The following is a 23353-nucleotide window of genomic DNA, read 5'->3' as shown; positions in this document are numbered from 1 at the left end:
CTCATTTCTTCAATCAATGTGACATCGCCACACAATTTCTGATGAGTGATCCTACTCTGACGCCTAATAGAATTGGACAGCTGAAGTTTGTGGGCGTGGCCTATTTTCTGAAATAGCGCCCCCTAGGACCATTAAAACTGTCAGCCCCAAGCCATGCTTTGACTGAGGATCACGAAATTTGGCACACTAATGTAGTGTCTCAGGACCTACAAAAAAGTCTCTTGGAGCCAGCGCAATGTCGCACAGGAGGTCAGCCATTTTGGTCCAAGTACTCGATTTAGTGGTTTTTGCACACGTTATTAGGAGAATGATGTCTCGTCGCCCTTTCCACCGATCACCTTCAAACTCCTGCTATATACTCTTAAGACATAGAGGAAAAAATTCAACCGTCGGATTTTAAATAAGTATAAAGGTGTGGGCGTGGCTAAGCCTCAAACTTTGACCAGTCGCCTTTACGTTCCTTGACTTAACAACTCCCATGTGCATGATCAGATCTATATCAAACTGTGTCTGTGTGATCATTGACCACATCTCAAGACAGTGACAATGTGGACAGCTGACATCACCTAAGCCCCGCCCCCTGACTACAGGAAGTCGATTTTTTCATGGTGAAATGCCCATATTTGTCCCCTCTAATTTAGTGAACATGACACTAAGGTCATGCACTGTCTTCATGATGTTGTAATGACCATTCAGATCTGCTAGCTTTTCAGAAAGGGAGGGGATTTGATGCCATGGCGAATTCTGGCGTGACGCTGTGACCTTACGTTTGACTGTAACTTCCACAAACAGCCTCCGATTTGCCCGAGACTGAACATCACATCACCAGTGTGGTAAAGATAGAGTATCTCCTAGTGGTGAGACGTGTAATGGCGGGCTCAGAGGGGATGCTGAGTCAGGTTGAGGTGTGGACGAGGAGGCCGTTCACGGTTTCTGGTGTCGGGGTGGTTGACTTTCTGTTCTGCCAGACGTGCCCTGGTGCCCCCGGCTGCCGGACAGGATGGAGAAGCGCAGAGCTGGGTTTGGAGAGGGTCGGGGATGGAGCGGAGGGGGTGCGGAAGGAGGGCGAGCAGCTTCGCTGCGAGGGCCGAACGACGCTGCTTGCAGCTTTAATTTATTATTAGGCCCGAGCAGTGAAGCTGCGAAGGCCTATTGTATCTGCTCCGTTTCTTCTTCTTATTAGGCCCGAGCAGTGAAGCTGCGAAGGCCTATTGTATCTGCTCCGTTTATTATTACGCTTTCTTTCTTTCTTTTTTCTTCCGCGTCTTTGACTGGCCTTTAGGGGGTCTTAGCATATCCAAAAAGTCACCAAATTCTGGCCCAATATTGAAAGTGCGTGAAATTTACGTATTTCACTGGCAATGTGAAAGTTCATAAAAGAATGGCTGAACAGCGCCCCCTAGAAAGTGAAAAATACCCCTCTCCATAAAGCTTAGTTTATCGTACAGTTATGAAATTTGGTACACTTGTAGAACTCAACAATACGCACAGAAAAGCCTCTTGCATCCATGGTCAATATCAAACAGGAAGTCGGACATTTTGGACTAAAGTGGCCATTTTGACCCTGTTTCGGCCATTTCTTGGGTCTATATTTGGTTGAACAGTTTGGTCATTTTTCGCACGATCGTCTCAAAAATAGTGTGCGATCGAACAGAAGCGACGGACGATTAAAATGAGACAATAAAATTGACTTTTCGTAAATACTGAAGGGGCGGGACCAGGCCTCAAAGTTCGAGCACTCGCCAAAAAAATTCAAATTGCTATAATTTCATAAATGAAAGAATTACAGTTAAAGTAACTTTCTATGGACAATCATCATCGCCCCCCGAAGACAAATGAATGGTCAATTGATGATGTCACATAAGCCCCGCCCCTTCAGGACTTAAAAGGTCAAGTTTTACTGGGAAATTTTCCAAAATTTGCCCTTTCAAATAATCATCCCAAATTTGTATCAGGTAACTGAAGACAAGTTGGGGTTGCTTGGCGTCACTTTATGGGAGTTTTCTGCAGAAGGCGGGGCTGTGGCGGCGCAGCGAACTCAGGCGTACCACTTAGGCCTTACGTTTGCCTCCCATTTCGTCATTTCTAGAGATATCGCCACGAAACTTCTTGTGAGTGATCCTAGTCCGGCCCCCCAAAAAATCTGATGTGACATTCCGGTGGGCGTGGTCTATTTGCTGAAATAGCGCCCCCTAGGACCATTAAAACTGACAGCCCCAAGCCATGCTTTGACTGAGGATTACGAAATGTGGTACACTAATGTGGTGTCTCAGGACCTACAAAAAAGTCTCTTGGAGCCAAGTGCAAAGTCGCACAGGAAGTCGGCCATTTTGGTCCAAGTGCGTGATTTAGTGGTTTTCGCACACGTTGTTTGGAGAGTGATGCTCCGTCGCCCTTTTCACCAATCGCCTTCACACTTCTGCTATATACTCTTAAGACATAGATGAAAAAATTCAACCGTCGGATTTTAAATAAGTATAAAGGTGTGGGCGTGGCTAAGCCTCAAACTATGACTTGTCGCCACGCCACTCTTTTTTTCACAGCTCCCTATTGGACTCCTTTTATCCAATCACCACCAAACAGTGGCAAATAGCAGCAGACAAGTTGAGGTCACTAGGTCTATAGTACTGGCAGGTTTCGAATAAAGGCGGGGCTTTGGGAGCATGGCGAAATTCGCCATCACGCCATGGAAATACGTTTGTCTCTCATTTCTTCAATCATTGTGACATTGCCACACAATTTCTGATGAGTGATCCTACTCTGACCCCTAATATAATTGGACAGCTGAAGTTTGTGGGCGTGGCCTATTTTCCAAAACAGTGCCCCCTAGGACCATTAAAACAGTCAGCCCCAAGCCATGCTTTGACTGAGGATCACAAAATTTGGCACACTAATGTAGTGTCTCAGGACCTACAAAAAAGTCTCTTGGAGCCAAGCGCAATGTCGCACAGGAGGTCGGCCATTTTGGTGCAATTACTCAATTTAGTGGTTTTCGCACACGTTATAAGGAGAATGATATCTCCTCGCCCTTTCCACCGATCACCTTCAAACTCCTGCTATATACTCTTAAGACATAGAGGAAAAAATTCAACCGTCGGATTTTAAATAAGTATAAAGGTATGGGCGTGGCTAAGCCTCAAACTTTGACCAGTCGCCATTACTTTATTTGACTTAATAACTCCCATGTGCATGATCAGATCAATTTCATACTTTGTCTGTGTGATCACTGACCACATCTGAAGACAGTGACAATGTGGACAGCTGACATCACCTAAGCCCCGCCCCCTGACTAAAGGAAGTCTATTGTTTTATGGTGAACTGCCCATATTTGTCCCCTCTAATTTAGTCAAGATGACACTAAGGTCATGCACTGTCTTCATGATGTTGTAATGACCATTTAGATCTGATAGCTTTTCAGAAAGTGAGGGGCTTTGATGCCATGGCGATTTCTGGCGTGACGCTGTGACCTTACGTTTGACTGTAACTTCCACAAACAGCCTCCGATTTGCCCGAGACTGAACATCACATCACCAGTGTGGTAAAGATAGAGTATCTCCTAGGGGTGAGACATGTAATGGTGGGCTCAGAAGGGATGCTGAGTCAGGGTGAGGTGTGGACGAGGAGGCCTTTCACGGTTTCCGGTGTTGGGGTGGCTGACTTTCTGTTCCGACAGGCATGCCCTGATGCCCTCGGCTGCCGGCCAGGATGGAGAAGCGCGGAGCCGGGTTTGGAGAGCGTCGGGGATGGAGCGGAGGGGGTGCTGAAGGAGGGCGAGCAGCTTCGCTGCGAGGGCCGAACGACGCTGCTTGCAGCTTTAATTATTATTATTCTTTTTTCTTCCGCGTCTTTGAATGGCCTTTAGGGGGTCTTAGCATATCCAAAAAGTCACCAAATTCTGGCCCAATATAGAAAGTGCGTGAAATTTACGTATTTCACTGGCGATGTGAAAGTTCGTAAAAAAATTGGCTGAACAGCGCCCCCTAGAAAGTGAAAAATACCCCTCTCCATAAAGCTTAGTTTATCGTACAGTTATGAAATTTGGTACACTTGTAGTACTCAACAGTCCGCACAGAAAAGTCTCTTGCAACCATGGTCTATATCACACAGGAAGTCGGCCATTTTAGGTTGAAATGGCGATTTTTAGCCATTTTGGCCATTTCTAGGGTCTATATTTGGTTGAACAGTTTGGTCATTTTTCGCACGATCGTCTCAAAAATTGTGTGCGATCGAACAGAAGCGATGGCCGATTCAAATGAGAAAATAAAATTGACTTTTCGTAAATACTGAAGGGGCGGGGCCAGGCCTCAAAGTTCGAGCACTCGCCAAGAAAATTCAAATTGCTATAATTTCATAAATGAAAGAATTACAGTTAAAGTAACATTCTATGGACAATCGTCATCGCCCCCCGAAGACAAATGAATGGTTGATTGGTGATGTCACATAAGCCCCGCCCCCTAAGTACTTAAAAGGTCAAGTTTTACTGGGAAATTTTCCAAAATTCGCCCTTTCAAATAATCATCCCAAATTTGTAGCTGGTAACTGAAGACAAGTTGGGGTTTCTTGGCGTCACTTTATGGGAGTTTTCTGCAGAAGGCGGGGCAGTGGCGGCACGGCGAAATCAGGCGTACCGACGTGGCCTTACGTTTGCCTCCCATTTCGTCATTTCTAGAGATATCGCCACGACACTTCTTGGGAGTGATCCTAGTCTGGCCCACAAAAGAATCTGATGTGAACATCCGGTGGGCGTGGCCTATTTTCTGAAATAGCGCCCCCTAGGACCATTAAAACTGTCAGCCCCAAGCCATGCTTTGACTGAGGAGTACGAAATTTGGTACACTAATGTGGTGTCTCAGGACCTACAAAAAAGTCTCTTGGAGCCAAGTGCGAAGTCACACAGGAAGTCGGCCATTTTGGTCCAAGTACTGGATTTAGTGGTTTTCGCACACGTTGTTTGGAGAAGGATGCTCCATCACTCTTTTCACCAATCACCTTCAAACCTCTGTCATACACTCTTAAGACATAGATGAAAAAATTCAACCGTCAGATTTTAAATAAGTATAAAGGTGTGGGCGTGGCTAAGCCTCAAACTTTGACCTGTCGCCACGCCACTCTTTTTTTCACAGCTCCCTATTGGCCTCCTTTTAACCAATCACCAGCAATCACTGGCTAATAGCAGCAGACAAGTTGAGGTCAATTGGTCTATAATACTGGCAGGTTTCGAATAAAGGCGGGGCTTTGGGAGCATGGCGAAATTCGCCATCACGCCATGGAAATACGTTTGTCTCTCATTTCTTCTATCACTGTGACATCGCCACACAATTTCTGATGAGTGATCCTACTCTGACCCCTAATAGATTTGGACAGCTGAAGTTTGTGGGCGTGGCCTATTTTCTGAAATAGCACCCCCTAGGACCATTAAAACTGTCAGCCCCAAGCCTTGCTTTGACTGAGGATCACGAAATTTGGCACACTAATGTAGTGTCTCAGGACCTACAAAAAAGTCTCTTGGAGCCAAGCACAATGTCGCACAGGAGGTCGGCCATTTTGGTCCAAGTACGCGATTTAGTGGTTTTCGCACACGTTATTAGGAGAATGATGTCTCGTCGACCTTTCCACCGATCACCTTCAAACTCCTGCTATATACTCTTAAGACATAGAGGAAAAAATTCAACCGTCGGATTTCAAATAAGTATAAAGATGTGGGCGTGGCTAAGCCTCAAACTTTGACCAGTCGCCATTACGTTACTTGACTTAGTAACTCTCATGTGCATGATCAGATCAATTTCAAACTTTGTCTGTGTTATCACTGACCACATCTGAAGACAGTGACAATGTGGACAGCTGGCATCACCTAAGCCCCACCCCCTGACTACAGGAAGTTTACTGTTTTATGGTGAAATGCCCATATTTGTCCCCTCTAATTTAGTCAACATGACACAAAGGTCATGCACTGTCTTCATGATGTTGTAATGACCATTCAGATCTGATAGCTTTTCAGAAAGGGAGGGGCTTTGATGCCATGGTGAATTCTGTTCTGGTGGACGTTTCTGTTCTGCTGACGCGCCCTGTTGTCCCGGGCTGCTGGTCAGGAAGGAGCGGCGGGGTGCTGGGTTTTGAGAGCATTGGGGATGGAGCGGAGGGGGTAAGGACGGAGGGCGAGCAGCTTCGCTGCGAGGGCCGAACGACGCTGCTTGCAGCTTTAATTACGCTTTCTTTCTTTCTTTTTTCTTCCGCGTCTTTGACTGGCCTTTAGGGGGTCTTAGCATATCCAAAAAGTCACCAAATTCTGGCCCAATATAGAAAGTGCGTGAAATTTACGTATTTCACTGGCGATGTGAAAGTTCATAAAAAAATGGCTAAACAGCGCCCCCTAGAAAGTGAAAAATACCCCTCTCCATAAAGCTTAGTTTATCGTACAGTTATGAAATTTGGTACACTTGTAGAACTCAACAATACGCACAGAAAAGCCTCTTGCATCCATGGTCAATATCAATCAGGAAGTCGGCCATTTTGGACTAAAGTGGCCATTTTGACCCTGTTTCGGCCATTTCTTGGGTCTATATTTGGTTGAACAGTTTGGTCATTTTTCGCACGATCGTCTCAAAAATAGTGTGCGATCGAACAGAAGCGACGGACGATTAAAATGAGACAATAAAATTGACTTTTCGTAAATACTGAAGGGGCGGGACCAGGCCTCAAAGTTCGAGCACTCGCCAAAAAAATTCAAATTGCTATAATTTCATAAATGAAAGAAATACAGTTAAAGGAACTTTCTATGGACAATCATCATCGCCCCCCAAAGACAAATGAATGGTCAATTGATGATGTCACATAAGCCCCGCCCCTTCAGGACTTAAAAGGTCAAGTTTTACTGGGAAATTTTCCAAAATTTGCCCTTTCAAATAATCATCCCAAATTTGTATCAGGTAACTGAAGACAAGTTGGGGTTGCTTGGCGTCACTTTATGGGAGTTTTCTGCAGAAGGCGGGGCTGTGGCGGCGCGGCGAACTCAGGCGTACCACTTAGGCCTTACGTTTGCCTCCCATTTCGTCATTTCTAGAGATATCGCCACGAAACTTCTTGTGAGTGATCCTAGTCCGGCCCCCCAAAAAATCTGATGTGACATTCCGGTGGGCGTGGTCTATTTTCTGAAATAGCGCCCCCTAGGACCATTAAAACTGACAGCCCCAAGCCATGCTTTGACTGAGGATTACGAAATGTGGTACACTAATGTGGTGTCTCAGGACCTACAAAAAAGTCTCTTGGAGCCAAGTGCAAAGTCGCACAGGAAGTCGGCCATTTTGGTCCAAGTGCGCGATTTAGTGGTTTTTGCACACGTTGTTTGGAGAGTGATGCTCCGTCGCCCTTTTCACCAATCGCCTTCACACTTCTGCTATATACTCTTAAGACATAGATGAAAAAATTCAACCGTCGGATTTTAAATAAGTATAAATGTGTGGGCGTGGCTAAGCCTCAAACTCTGACCTGTCGCCACGCCACTCTTTTTTTCACAGCTCCCTATTGGACTCCTTTTATCCAATCACCACCAAACAGTGGCAAGTAGCAGCAGACAAGTTGAGGTCACTAGGTCTATAGTACTGGCAGGTTTCGAATAAAGGCGGGGCTTTGGGAGCATGGCGAAATTTGCCATCACGCCATGGAAATACGTTTGTCTCTCATTTCTTCAATCATTGTGACATTGCCACACAATTTCTGATGAGTGATCCTACTCTGACCCCTAATATAATTGGACAGCTGAAGTTTGTGGGCGTGGCCTATTTTCCGAAACAGTGCCCCCTAGGACCATTAAAACAGTCAGCCCCAAGCCATGCTTTGACTGAGGATCACAAAATTTGGCACACTAATGTAGTGTCTCAGGACCTACAAAAAAGTCTCTTGGAGCCAAGCGCAATATCACACAGGAGGTCGGCCATTTTTGTGCAATTACTCAATTTAGTGGTTTTCGCACACGTTATTAGGAGAATGATATCTCCTCGCCCTTTCCACCAATCACCTTCAAACTTCTGCTATATACTCTTAAGACATAGATGAAAAAATTCAACCGTCGGATTTTAAATAAGTATAAAGGTATGGGCGTGGCTAAGCCTCAAACTTTGACCAGTCGCCATTACTTTATTTGACTTAATAACTCCCATGTGCATGATCAGATCAATTTCATACTTTGTCTGTGTGATCACTGACCACATCTGAAGACAGTGACAATGTGGACAGCTGACATCACCTAAGCCCCTCCCCCTGACTACAGGAAGTCTATTGTTTTATGGTGAACTGCCCATATTTGTCCCCTCTAATTTAGTCAAGATGACACTAACGTCATGCACTGTCTTCATGATGTTGTAATGACCATTCAGATCTGATAGCTTTTCAGAAAGTGAGGGGCTTTGATGCCATGGCGATTTCTGGCGTGACGCTGTGACCTTACGTTTGACTGTAACTTCCACAAACAGCCTCCGATTTGCCCGAGACTGAACATCACATCACCAGTGTGGTAAAGATAGAGTATCTCCTAGGGGTGAGACATGTAATGGTGGGCTCAGAAGGGATGCTGAGTCAGGGTGAGGTGTGGACGAGGAGGCCTTTCACGGTTTCCGGTGTTGGGGTGGCTGACTTTCTGTTTCGACAGGCATGCCCTGATGCCCTCGGCTGCCGGCCAGGATGGAGAAGCGCGGAGCCGGGTTTGGAGAGCGTCGGGGATGGAGCGGAGGGGGTGCTGAAGGAGGGCGAGCAGCTTCGCTGCGAGGGCCGAACGACGCTGCTTGCAGCTTTAATTATTATTACGCTTTCTTTTTTCTTCCGCGTCTTTGGGTGGCCTTTAGGGGGTCTTAGCATATCCAAAAAGTCACCAAATTCTGGCCCAATATAGAAAGTGCGTGAAATTTACGTATTTCACTGGCGATGTGAAAGTTGATAAAAAAGTGGCTCGACAGCGCCCCCTAAAGAGTGAAAAATACCCCTCTCCATAAAGCTTAGTTTATCGTACAGTTATGAAATTTGGTATACTGGTACTACTCAACAGTCCGCACAAAAAAGCCTCTTGCAACCATGGTCAATATAAAACAGGAAGTCGGCCATTTTGGGTTGAAATGGCGATTTTTAGCCGTTTTGGCCATTTCTAGGGTCTATATTTGGTTGAACAGTTTCGTCATTTTTCGTACCATAGTCTCAAAAATAGTGTGCCATCGAACAGAAGCGATGGACGCTTCAAATGAGAAAATAAAATTGACTTTTCGTAAATACTGAAGGGGCGGGGCCAGGCCTCAAAGTTCGAGCACTCGCCAAAAAAATTCAAATTGCTATAATTTCACAAATGAAAGAATTACAGTTAAAGTAACTTTCTATGGATAATCGTCATCGCCCCCCGAAGACAAATGAATGGTCGCTGGATGATGTCACACAAGCCCCGCCCCCTCAGGACTTAAAACGTCAAGTTTTACTGGGAAATTTTCCAAAATTCGCCCTGTCGAATAATCAGCCCGAATTTGTAGCAGGTAACTGAAGAGAAGTTGGCGTTGCTTGACGTCACTTTATGGGTGTTTTCTGCAGAAGGCGGGGCTGTGGCGACGCGGCGAAGTCAGGCGTACCGCCGTGACCATACATGTGCCTCCCATGTCGTCATTTCTATAGATACAGTCACGAAACGTCTTGTGAGTGATCCTAGTCCGGCCCCCCAAAAGATCTCATGTGAACATCAAATGGGCGTGGCCTATTTTCTGAAATAGCGCCCCCTAGGTCCATTAAAACTGTCAGCCCCAAGCCATGCTTTGACTGAGGAGTACGAAATTTGGTACACTAATGTGGGGTCTCAGGACCTACAAAAAAGTCTCTTTGAGCCAAGTGCAAAGTCGCACAGGAAGTCGGCCATTTTGGTCCAATTACTCGATTTAGTGGTTTTCACACACGTTATTAGGAGAATGATGTCTCGTCGTCCTTTCCACCTATCACCTTCAAACTCCTGCTATATAATCTTAAGACATAGAGGAAAAAATTCAACCGTCGGATTTTATACAAGTATAAAGGTGTGGGCGTGGCTAAGCCTCAAACTTTGACCTTTCGCCATTACATTACTTGACTTAACAACTCCCATGTGCATGATCAGATCTATATCAAACTCCGTCTGTGTGATCATTGACCACATCTCAAGACAATGACAATGTGGACAGCTGACATCACCTATGCCCCGCCCCCTGACTACAGGAAGTCTATTTTTTAATGGTGAAATGCCCATATTTGTCCCCTCTACTTTAGTCAACATGACACTAAGGTCATGCACTGTCTTCATGATGTTGTAATGACCATTCAGATCTGATAGCTTTTCAGAAAGGGAAGGGCTTTGATGCCACGGCGAATTCTGGCGTGACGCCGTGACCTTACGTTTGACTGTAACTTCCACTAACAACCTCCGATCTGCCCGAGACTGAACATGGCAATCAACAATCATGCCCTTTATTCAACGAGGCACACACCGTTGGTGAAAGTTGTGTAATGTCACCACAGCGCCCCCTACACACCATTAAAACTGTAATAACTCCTACAGACGAGGTCGTAACTGCACCAAACTTGCTATGTGTACTCACACAATGGCACCCACCACAGTCCTGTGGTAAGTTGTTGATATTGCTTTAGCTCCGCCCCCTGACAGATATTAGGCCCTTAATAACACATGCATGATGCAATTCACACCAAACTGCACACAAATGACTGTCATCAACCTACAAACTTCTTCATGGAATAATTCTTAAATTTGGGACAGCGCCCCCTAGATACAAAAAACCTTTGTAACTTCTGCAAAAAAGTTCCAAACTACATCAAACATTGTGGGAGTCATCACACATCTGCAATCAACACATGTATGTGATCACTTGTTCAATTCACTTTAACTCCACCCACTTACAGCTTTTTGTCTCTAGATGACCCATGCAACGTTTGATTGATTCCAAATTAACAGAAAACCATCTTTGATGACCAAAGATGACCTCTATGGCATTTACTTGTAAATGGTCACAACGCCCCCTAGATGGGTTCAAACTTTATTAACTTCTAAAGTCAAAGTCAGAATGGCATTATACTTGGCTTGTGACATCACGTGACTGCACCAAACACATTGATGTGGTTGTTGATTCAAATCCCTGTAGCTCCGCCCCTTTCAGCTCACTGGCTTTAGATAACACACACAACGTCCGTTTGATGCCAAAATAACAGAAAACTGTCCTTGTCAACCAAAGCTGACCTCAATGGGATTTTTCTGTAATTGATCACAGCGCCCCCTAGATAACTTTAACTTTCGAAAACTTTAATAAATATGGGCAAAAAAGCACTAAAGTTGGTCTGTGTCATCACACCAACAGTGTGCTAAAGATAAAGTATGCCCTAGTGGTGAGACATGTAATATAATGGTAGGCTCGGAGGGGATGCTGATTCAGGGTGAGGTGTGGATGAGGTGACTGTTAGCTTTTCTTGGTGTCAGGGTGGTGGACGTTTCAGTCCGTGGACGTGCCCTGGTGCCCCGTGCTGCCGGCCAGGACGGAGCGGCGGGGAGTTGGGTTTGGAGAGCATCGGGGATGGAGCGGAGGGGGTGCGGAAGGAGGGTGAGCATCTTCGCTGCGAGGGCCGAACGACGCTGCTTGCAGCTTTAATTAGGCCCGAGCAGTGAAGCTGCGAAGGCCTATTGTATCTGCTCCGTTTATTATTACGCTTTCTTTCTTTCTTTTTTCTTCCGCGTCTTTGACTGGCCTTTAGGGGGTCTTAGCATATCCAAAAAGTCACCAAATTCTGGCCCAATATTGAAAGTGCGTGAAATTTACGTATTTCACTGGCGATGTGAAAGTTCATAAAAGAATGACTGAACAGCGCCCCCTAGAAAGTGAAAAATACCCCTCTCCATAAAGCTTAGTTTATCGTACAGTTATGAAATTTGGTACACTTGTAGAACTCAACAGTCCGCACAGAAAAGCCTCTTGCAACCATGGTCAATATCAAACAGGAAGTCGGCCATTTTGGACTAAAGTGGCCATTTTGACCCCGTTTTGGCCATTTCTTGGGTCTATATTTGGTTGAACAGTTTGGTCATTTTTCGCACCATCGTCTCAAAAATTGTGCGAGATCGAACAGAATCGATGGACGATTAAAATGAGACAATAAAATTGACTTTTCGTAAATACTGAAGGGGCGGGGCCAGGCCTCAAAGTTCGAGCACTCGCCAAAAAAATTCAAATTGCTATAATTTCATAAATGAAAGAATTACAGTTAAAGAAACTTTCTATGGACAATCATCATCGCCCTCCGAAGACAAATGAATGGTCAATTGATGATGTCACATAAGCCCCGCCCCCTCAGGACTTAAAAGGTCAAGTTTTACTGGGAAATTTTCCAAAATTCGCCCTTTCCAATAATCACCCCAAATTTGTATCAGGTAACTGAAGACAAGTTGGGGTTGCTTGGCGTCACTTTATGGGAGTTTTCTGCAGAAGGCGGGGCTGTGGCGGCGCGGCGAATTCAGGCGTACCACTTAGGCCTTACGTTTGCCTCCCATTTCGTCATTTCTAGAGATATCGCCACGAAACTTCTTGTGAGTGATCCTAGTCCGGCCCCCCAAAAAATCTGATGTGAAATTCCGGTGGGCGTGGTCTATTTTCTGAAATAGCGCCCCCTAGGACCATTAAAACTGACAGCCCCAAGCCATGCTTTGACTGAGGATTACGAAATTTGGTACACTAATGTGGTGTCTCAGGACCTACAAAAAAGTCTCTTGGAGCCAAGTGCATTGTCGCACAGGAAGTCGGCCATTTTGGTCCAAGTGCGCGATTTAGTGGTTTTCGCACACGTTGTTTGGAGAGTGATGCTCCGTCGCCCTTTTCACCAATTGCCTTCACACTTCGGCTACATACTCTTAACACATAGATGAAAAAATTCAACCGTCGGATTTTAAATAAGTATAAAGGTGTGGGCGTGGCTAAGCCTCAAACTTTGACCTGTCGCCACGCCACTCTTTTTTTTCACAGCTCCCTATTGGACTCCTTTTAACCAATCACCACCAAACAGTGGCGAATAGCAGCAGACAAGTTGAGGTCACTTGGTCTATAGTACTGGCAGGTTTCGAATAAAGGCGGGGCTTTGGAAGAATGGCGAAATTCGCCATCACGACATGGAAATACGTTTGTCTCTCATTTCTTCAGTCATTGTGACATCGCCATACAAGTTCTGATGAGTGATCCTACTCTGACCCCTAATAGAATTGGACAGCTGAAGTTTGTGGGCGTGGCCTATTTTCTGAAACAGCGCCCCCTAGGACCATTAAAACAGTCAGCCCCAAGCCATGCTTTGACTGAGGATCACAAAATTTGGCACACTAATGTAGTGTACCAGGACCTACAAAAAAGTCTCTTGGAGCCAAGCGCAATGTCGCACAGGAGGTCGGCCATTTTGGTCCAAGTACTCAATTTAGTGGTTTTCGCACACGTTATTAGGAGAATGATATCTCCTCGCCCTTTCCACCGATCACCTTCAAACCTCTGCTATATACTCTTAAGACATAGAGGAAAAAATTCAACCGTCGGATTTTAAATAAGTATAAAGGTGTGGGCGTGGCTAAGCCTCAAACTTTGACCAGTCGCCATTACCTTATTTGACTTAACAAGTCCCATGTGCATGATCAGATCAATTTCATACTTTGTCTGTGTGATCACTGACCACATCTGAAGACAGTGACAATGTGGACAGCTGACATCACCTAAGCCCCGCCCCCTGACTACAGGAAGTCAACTGTTTTATGGTGAAATGCCCATATTTGTTCCCTCTAATTTAGTCAAGATGACACTAAGGTCATGCACTGTCTTCATGATGTTGTAATGACCATTCAGATCTGATAGCTTTTCAGAAAGGCAGGGGCTTTGATGCCATGGCGATTTCTGACGTGACACTGTGACCTTACGTTTGACTGTAACTTCCACAAACAGCCTCCGACTTGCCCGAGACTGAACATCGCATCACCAGTGTGGTAAAGATAGAGTATCTCCTAGTGGTGAGACGTGTAATGGTGGGCTCAGAGGGGATGCTGAGTCAGGGTAAGGTGTGGACGAGGAGGCCGTTCACGGTTTCTGGTGTCGGGGTGGTTGACTTTCTGTTCCGCCAGACGTTCCCTGGTGCCCCCGGCTGCCGGCCAGGACGGAGAAGCGCGGAGCTGGGTTTGGAGAGCGTCGGGGATGGAGCGGAGGGGGTGCGGAAGGAGGGCGAGCAGCTTCGCTGCGAGGGCCGAACGACGCTGCTTGCAGCTTTAATTATTATTACGCTTTCTTTTTTCTTCCGCGTCTTTGGGTGGCCTTTAGGGGGTCTTAGCATATCCAAAAAGTCACCAAATTCTGGCCCAATATAGAAAGTGCGTGAAATTTACGTATTTCACTGGCGATGTGAAAGTTGATAAAAAAGTGGCTCGACAGCGCCCCCTAAAGAGTGAAAAATACCCCTCTCCATAAAGCTTAGTTTATCGTACAGTTATGAAATTTGGTATACTGGTACTACTCAACAGTCCGCACAAAAAAGCCTCTTGCAACCATGGTCAATATAAAACAGGAAGTCGGCCATTTTGGGTTGAAATGGCGATTTTTAGCCGTTTTGGCCATTTCTAGGGTCTATATTTGGTTGAACAGTTTCGTCATTTTTCGTACCATAGTCTCAAAAATAGTGTGCCATCGAACAGAAGCGATGGACGCTTCAAATGAGAAAATAAAATTGACTTTTCGTAAATACTGAAGGGGCGGGGCCAGGCCTCAAAGTTCGAGCACTCGCCAAAAAAATTCAAATTGCTATAATTTCACAAATGAAAGAATTACAGTTAAAGTAACTTTCTATGGATAATCGTCATCGCCCCCCGAAGACAAATGAATGGTCGCTGGATGATGTCACACAAGCCCCGCCCCCTCAGGACTTAAAACGTCAAGTTTTACTGGGAAATTTTCCAAAATTCGCCCTGTCGAATAATCAGCCCGAATTTGTAGCAGGTAACTGAAGAGAAGTTGGCGTTGCTTGACGTCACTTTATGGGTGTTTTCTGCAGAAGGCGGGGCTGTGGCGACGCGGCGAAGTCAGGCGTACCGCCGTGACCATACATGTGCCTCCCATGTCGTCATTTCTATAGATACAGTCACGAAACGTCTTGTGAGTGATCCTAGTCCGGCCCCCCAAAAGATCTCATGTGAACATCAAATGGGCGTGGCCTATTTTCTGAAATAGCGCCCCCTAGGTCCATTAAAACTGTCAGCCCCAAGCCATGCTTTGACTGAGGAGTACGAAATTTGGTACACTAATGTGGGGTCTCAGGACCTACAAAAAAGTCTCTTTGAGCCAAGTGCAAAGTCGCACAGGAAGTCGGCCATTTTGGTCCAATTACTCGATTTAGTGGTTTTCACACACGTTATTAGGAGAATGATGTCTCGTCGTCCTTTCCACCTATCACCTTCAAACTCCTGCTATATAATCTTAAGACATAGAGGAAAAAATTCAACCGTCGGATTTTATACAAGTATAAAGGTGTGGGCGTGGCTAAGCCTCAAACTTTGACCTTTCGCCATTACATTACTTGACTTAACAACTCCCATGTGCATGATCAGATCTATATCAAACTCCGTCTGTGTGATCATTGACCACATCTCAAGACAATGACAATGTGGACAGCTGACATCACCTATGCCCCGCCCCCTGACTACAGGAAGTCTATTTTTTAATGGTGAAATGCCCATATTTGTCCCCTCTACTTTAGTCAACATGACACTAAGGTCATGCACTGTCTTCATGATGTTGTAATGACCATTCAGATCTGATAGCTTTTCAGAAAGGGAAGGGCTTTGATGCCACGGCGAATTCTGGCGTGACGCCGTGACCTTACGTTTGACTGTAACTTCCACTAACAACCTCCGATCTGCCCGAGACTGAACATGGCAATCAACAATCATGCCCTTTATTCAACGAGGCACACACCGTTGGTGAAAGTTGTGTAATGTCACCACAGCGCCCCCTACACACCATTAAAACTGTAATAACTCCTACAGACGAGGTCGTAACTGCACCAAACTTGCTATGTGTACTCACACAATGGCACCCACCACAGTCCTGTGGTAAGTTGTTGATATTGCTTTAGCTCCGCCCCCTGACAGATATTAGGCCCTTAATAACACATGCATGATGCAATTCACACCAAACTGCACACAAATGACTGTCATCAACCTACAAACTTCTTCATGGAATAATTCTTAAATTTGGGACAGCGCCCCCTAGATACAAAAAACCTTTGTAACTTCTGCAAAAAAGTTCCAAACTACATCAAACATTGTGGGAGTCATCACACATCTGCAATCAACACATGTATGTGATCACTTGTTCAATTCACTTTAACTCCACCCACTTACAGCTTTTTGTCTCTAGATGACCCATGCAACGTTTGATTGATTCCAAATTAACAGAAAACCATCTTTGATGACCAAAGATGACCTCTATGGCATTTACTTGTAAATGGTCACAACGCCCCCTAGATGGGTTCAAACTTTATTAACTTCTAAAGTCAAAGTCAGAATGGCATTATACTTGGCTTGTGACATCACGTGACTGCACCAAACACATTGATGTGGTTGTTGATTCAAATCCCTGTAGCTCCGCCCCTTTCAGCTCACTGGCTTTAGATAACACACACAACGTCCGTTTGATGCCAAAATAACAGAAAACTGTCCTTGTCAACCAAAGCTGACCTCAATGGGATTTTTCTGTAATTGATCACAGCGCCCCCTAGATAACTTTAACTTTCGAAAACTTTAATAAATATGGGCAAAAAAGCACTAAAGTTGGTCTGTGTCATCACACCAACAGTGTGCTAAAGATAAAGTATGCCCTAGTGGTGAGACATGTAATATAATGGTAGGCTCGGAGGGGATGCTGATTCAGGGTGAGGTGTGGATGAGGTGACTGTTAGCTTTTCTTGGTGTCAGGGTGGTGGACGTTTCAGTCCGTGGACGTGCCCTGGTGCCCCGTGCTGCCGGCCAGGACGGAGCGGCGGGGAGTTGGGTTTGGAGAGCATCGGGGATGGAGCGGAGGGGGTGCGGAAGGAGGGTGAGCATCTTCGCTGCGAGGGCCGAACGACGCTGCTTGCAGCTTTAATTATTTTTTCTTTTTCTTCCGCGTCTTTGGGTGGCCTTTAGGGGGCCTTAGCATATCCAAAAACTCACCAAATTCTGGCCCAATATAGAAAGTGCGTGAAATTTACGTATTTCACTGGCAACGTGAAAGTCGGTTAAAACATGTTTCAACAGCGCCCCCTGGAAAATTAAAAATACCCCTCCGCTTTGACCTTTTTTCATAGTAGAGCGATGAAATTTGGTACACTTGTAGATCTCAACAATACGCACAGAAAAGCCTCTTGCACCCATGGTCAATATCATACAGGAAGTCGGCCATTTTGGACTAAAGTGGCCATTTTGACCCCGTTTTGACCATTTCTAGGGTCTATATTTGGTTCAACAGTTTGGTCATTTTTCGCACGATCGTCTAAAAAATAGTGTGCGATCGAACAGAAGCGATGGACGAATCAAATGAGACAATAAAATTGACTTTTCGTAAATACTGAAGGGGCGGGACCAGGCCTCAAATTTCGAGCACTCGCCAAAAAAATTCAAATTGCTATAATTTCATAAATGAAAGAATTACAGTTAAAGAAATGTTCTATGGACAATCGTCATCACCCTCCGAAGACAAATGAATGGTCGATTGATGATGTCACATAAGCCCCGCCCCCTCAGGACTTAAAAGGTCAAGTTTTACTGGGAAATTTTCCAAAATTCGCCCTTTCAAATAATCACCCCAAATTTGTAGCAGGTAACTGAAGACAAGTTGGGGTAGCTTGGCGTCACTCTATGGGAGTTTTCTGCAGAAGGCGGGGCTGTGGCGGCGCGGCGAAGTCAGGCGTACCGCTTAGGCCTTACGTTTGCCTCCCATTTCGTCATTTCTAAAGATATCGCCACAAAACTTCTTGGGAGTGATCCTAGTCCTGCCCCCCAAAAAATGTGATGTAAAAATCCGGTGGGCGTGGCCTATATTCTGAAATAGCGCCCTCTAGGACCATTAAAACTGTCAGCCCCAAGCCATGCTTTGACTGAGGTTTACGAAATTTTGTACACTAATGTGGTGTCTCAGGACCTACAAAAAAGTCTCTTGGAGCCAAGCACCAAGTCGCACAGGAAGTCGGCCATTTTGGTCCAAGTACTCGATTTAGTGGTTTTCGCACACATTGTTTGGAGAGTGTTGCACCATCGCCCTTTTCACCAATCACCTTCATACTTCTGCTATAGACTCTTAAGACAAAGGGGAAAAAATTCAACCTACGGATTTTAAATAAGTATAAAGGTGTGGGCGTGGCTAAGCCTCAAACTTTGACCTGTCGCCACGCCACTCTTTTTTTCACAGCTCCCTATTGGACTCCTTTTAACCAATCACCAGCAATCACTGGCAAATAGCAGCAGACAAGTTGAGGTCACTTGGTTTATAGTACTGGCAGGTTTCGAATAAAGAGGGGGCTTTGGGAGCATGGCGAAATTCACCATCAGGCCATGGAAATACGTTTGTCTCTCATTTCTTCAATCATTGTGACATCACCACACAATTTCTGATGAGTGATCTTACTCTGACCCCTAATAGAATTGGACAGCTGAAGTTTGTGGGCGTGGCCTATTTTCTGAAATAGCGCCCCCTAGGACCATTAAAACTATCAGCCCCAAGCCATGCTTTGACTGAGGATCACGAAATTTGGCACACTAATGTAGTGTCTCAGGACCTACAAAAAAGTCTCTTGGAGCCAAGTCCAATGTCGCACAGGAGGTCGGCCATTTTGGTCCAAGTACTCGATTTAGTGGTTTTCCCACACGTTATTAGGAGAATGATGTCTCGTCGTCCTTTCCACCGATCACCTTCAAACTCCTGCTATATACTCTTAAGACATAGAGGAAATAATTCAACCGTCGGATTTTAAATAAGTTTAAAGGTGTGGGCGTGGCTAAGCCTCAAACTTTGACCAGTCGCCATTACGTTACTTGACTTAATAACTCCCATGTGCATGATCAGATCAATTTCAAACTTTGTCTGTGTGATCACTGACCACATCTGAAGACAGTGACAATGTGGACAGCTGACATCACCTAAGCCCCGCCCCCTGACTACAGGAAGTCTACTGTTTTATGGTGAAATGCCCATATTTGTCCCCTCTAATTTAGTCAACATGACACTAAGGTCATGCACTGTCTTCATGATGTTGTAATGACCATTCAGATCTGATAGCTTTTCAGAAAGGGAGGGGCTTTGATGCCATGGCGATTTCTGGCGTGACGCTGTGACCTTATGTTTGACTGTAACTTCCACAAACAGCCTCCGATTTGCCCGAGACTGAACATCACATCACCAGTGTGGTAAAGATAGAGTATCTCCTAGTGGTGAGACGTGTAATGCTGGGCTCAGAGGGGATGCTGACTCAGGGTGAGGTGTGGACGAGGAGGCCGTTCACGGTTTCTGGTGTCGGGGTGGTTGACTTTCTGTTCCGCCAGACGTGCCCTGGTGCCCCCGGCTGCCGGCCAGGACGGAGAAACGCAGAGCTGGGTTTGGAGAGCATCTGGGATGGAGCGGAGGGGGCGCGGACGGAGGACGAGCAGCTTCGCTGCGAGGGCCGAACGACGCTGCTTGCAGCTTTAATTTTTCTTTTTTTTTCTTCCGCGTCTTTGGGTGGCCTTTAGGGGGTCTTAGCATATCCAAAAAGTCACCAAATTCTGGCCCAATATAGAAAGTGCGTGAAATTTACGTATTTCACTGTCAACATGAAAGTTGGTATAAAAATGTTTCAACAGCGCCCCCTGGAAAATTAAAAATACCCCTCCGCATTGACCTTTTTTCATAGTAGAGTGATGAAATCTGGTACACCTGTAGAACTCAACAATACGCACAGAAAAGCCTCTTGCACCCATGGTCAATATCAAACAGGAAGTCGGCCATTTTGGACTAAAGTGGCCATTTTTACCCCGTTTTGGCCATTTCTAGGCTCTATATTTGGTTGAACAGTTTGGTCAGTTTTCGCACGATTGTCTCAAAAATAGTGTGCGATCGAACAGAAGCGATGGACGATTAAAATGAGAAAATAAAACTGACTTTTCGTAAATACTGAAGGGGCGGGACCAGGCCTCAAAGTTCGAGCACTCGCCAAAAAAATTCAAATATCTTTAATTTCATAAATAAAAGAATTACATTTAAAGTAATTTTCTATGGACAATCGTCATCGCCCCCCGAAGACAAATGAATGGTTGATTGATGATGTCACATAAGCCCCGCCCCCTCAGGCCTTAAAAGGTCAAGTTTTACTGGGAAATTGTCCAAAATTCGCCCTTTCAACTAATCACCCCATATTTGTAGCAGGTAACTGTAGACAAGTTGGGATTGCTTGGCGTCACTTTATGGGAGTTTTCTCCAGAAGGCGGGGCTGTGGCGGCGCGGCGAAGTCAGGCGTACCGACGTGGCCTTACGTTTGCCTCCCATTTCGTCATTTCTAAAGATATCGCCACAAAACCTCTTGTGAGTGATCCTAGTCCAGCCCCCCAAAAAATTTGATGTGAACATCCGGTGGGCGTGGCCTATTTTATGAAATAGCGCCCCCTAGGACCATTAAAACTGTCAGCCCCAAGCCATGCTTTGACTGAGGATTTCGAAATTTGGTACACTAATGTGGTGTCTCAGGACCTACAAAAAAGTCTCTTGGAGCCAAGTGCAAAGTTGCACAGGAAGTCAGCCATTTTGGTCCAAGTACGTGATTTACTGGTTTTCGCACACGTTGTTTGGAGAGTGATGCTCCATCGCCCTTTTCACCAATCGCCTTCAAACATCTGCTATATACTCTTAAGACATAAAGTAAAAAATTCAACCGTCGGATTTTAAATAAGTATAAAGGTGTGGGCGTGGCTAAGCCTCAAACTTTGACCTGTCGCCACGCCACTCTTTTTTTCACAGCTCCCTATTGGACTCCTTTTACGCAATCACCAGCAATCTCTGGCAAATAAAAGCTGACAAGTTGAGGTCACTTGGTCTACAGTACTGGCAGGTTTTGAAAAAAGGCGGGGCTTTGGGAGCATGGCGAAATTCGCCATCACGCCATGGCAATACGTTTGCCTCTCATTTCTTCAATTATCGTGACATCGCCACAAAATGTCTGGTGAGTGATCCTAGTCTGACCCCCAATAGAATTGGGCAGCTGAGATTTGTGGGCGTGGCCTATATTCTGAAATATCGCCCCCTAGGACCTTTAAAACTGTCAGCCCCAAGACAAGGTTTGACTGAGGATTACGAAAATTGGTACACTCATGTAGGGTCTCTGGACCTACAAAAAAGTCTCTTGGAGCCAAGCGAAATTTCGCACAGGAGGTCGGCCATTTTGGTCCAAGTACTCGATTTAGTGGTTTTCGCACACGTTGTTTGGACATTGATGGCCCGTCGCCCTTTACACAGATCACCTTCAAACTTATGCTATGTACTTTTAAGTCAAAGGGGAAAAAATTCAACCGTCGGATTTTAAATAAGTATAAAGGTGTGGGCGTGGCTAAGCCTCAAACTTTGACCTTTCGCCATGACATTACTTGACTTAATAACTCCCATGTGCATGATCAGATCTAATTCAAACTTTGTCTGTGTGATCACTGACCACATCTCAAGACAACGACAATGTGGACAGCTGACATCACCTAAGCCCCGCCCCCTGACAACAGGAAGTCTATTGTTTTATGGTGAAATGGCCATATTTGTCCCCTCTAATTTAGTGAAAATGACACTCAGGTCATACATTGTCTTCATGATGTTTTAATGACCATTCAGATCTGATAGCTTTCCAGAAAGGGAGGGGCTTTGATGCCATGGTGAATGCTGGCGTGACGCCATGACCTTACATTTGACTGTAACTTCCACAAACGGCCTCCGATTTGCCCGAAACTGAATATGGCAATGAACAATCATGCCCTTTAGCCAATGAGGCACAAACGGTTGGTGAATGTTATATAATGTCACCAAAGCTGACCTCAATGGGACTTTTCTGTAGTTGGTCACAGCGCCACCTAGATAACGTTATCCTTCGATAACTTTAAAAAACATGGTCAGAATAGCATTAAAGTTGGTCACTGTCATCACACCACCAGTGTGGTAAAGATAGAGGATTCCCTAGTGGTGAGACATAAAATGTAATGGTGAGCTCAAAGGGGATGCTGAGTCAGGGTGAGGTGCGGACAAGGTGGCCGTTAGCCGTTTCTGGTGTTGGGGTGGTCGACGTTTGTGTTCTGCGGACGTGCCCTGGTGCCCAGGGCTGCCGGCCAGGCCGGAGCGGCGCGGAGCTGCGAGGGCCGAACGACGCTGCTTGCAGCTTTAATTAATCTTAAAATTTGATTGTTGGCCCTGCTGTCAGTAAAATTGTACTGAATGATATTAAAAAAGTGATTAAACTTGTGTAATGTTGTCAGTTAGCAATATTTTTCAACAAACATGTAATACATCTTTCCAACAGAGAAACATTTGAACATTTATAGGTTTGTTTCACTTCTTTATACTAATGAACTCACCACTGCTCCACCACTTTGTGCCATTTATGATGTAGTCATCTCCATCCCTGTTTAGAATGCACTCCATGTTGGCTGCATCACTGGAGGCGACGCCGGGCTCTGAGGAGAAATTAACCATCATCCATAAACTTGAGTTGAGACGTGTAACGTATCAAAGGTTAAATTTTCATCAACATGACCAGAAAGTTACTTTTAATTTGCAGACACACCATCTGTCTGGCATCCTCTAAAGAAAAACAGGTGTATGCCATGCAACTAGCCAAAGAAGCCATAACATTGTTGCTAAAGGCCTCGTATGAGACTCCTGCATTTTTCACTCTGAATAAAGTTAATCTTGAATTATAAATGACTTTACAAGTCATAGGCTGAAATAATCAAATGTGTTGAATGAACAAGATGTAAATGCTAAAATGTTTGAATAATCTGTGCTTTAATCAATGATGTGTTTAAAATGAATACTGTAATGTTCCTGCAATGACCCATTTCAGATCTTAATTACACCTGATTAGTATGTGTTGATTTAACAAGTTCATCTATCAGTATACTCATGCACATTATAAGATTATAATTAAGGTTTAACATTCACTTCACAAATGTTTAAACATTCTCATTCACACAAAGCGTTAACCTCTCTGAGTATCTGACTGAAGGCATGACATTCTGAGGTGTTTTGATAATACCTTCAAACGTGTCAAATTCTGATTTGCACAGGTTTATATACAT

General features: G+C 45.0%; 1 protein-coding gene across 3 annotated transcripts in view; it reads right to left on the bottom strand.

Annotated features, from left to right (window-relative positions):
- LOC107382465 (nephronophthisis 3) overlaps window positions 1-23353 on the bottom strand; it is a 184963-nt gene that overhangs the window by 131235 nt on the left and 30375 nt on the right. For all 3 annotated transcript variants that reach the window (XM_070553162.1, XM_070553159.1, XM_070553161.1), the window contains one exon: window positions 22631-22729. In XM_070553162.1, coding sequence (XP_070409263.1) covers window positions 22631-22729 — 99 coding nt within the window. The remainder of the gene's footprint in view (window positions 1-22630; window positions 22730-23353) is intronic.

This window comes from Nothobranchius furzeri, chromosome 7, assembly GCF_043380555.1.
Source record: "Nothobranchius furzeri strain GRZ-AD chromosome 7, NfurGRZ-RIMD1, whole genome shotgun sequence".
Lineage (NCBI taxonomy): Eukaryota > Metazoa > Chordata > Actinopteri > Cyprinodontiformes > Nothobranchiidae > Nothobranchius > Nothobranchius furzeri.
The sequence above is the reverse complement of the archived record's forward strand: the minus strand, read 5'-3'. Positions and strand labels throughout refer to the sequence as shown.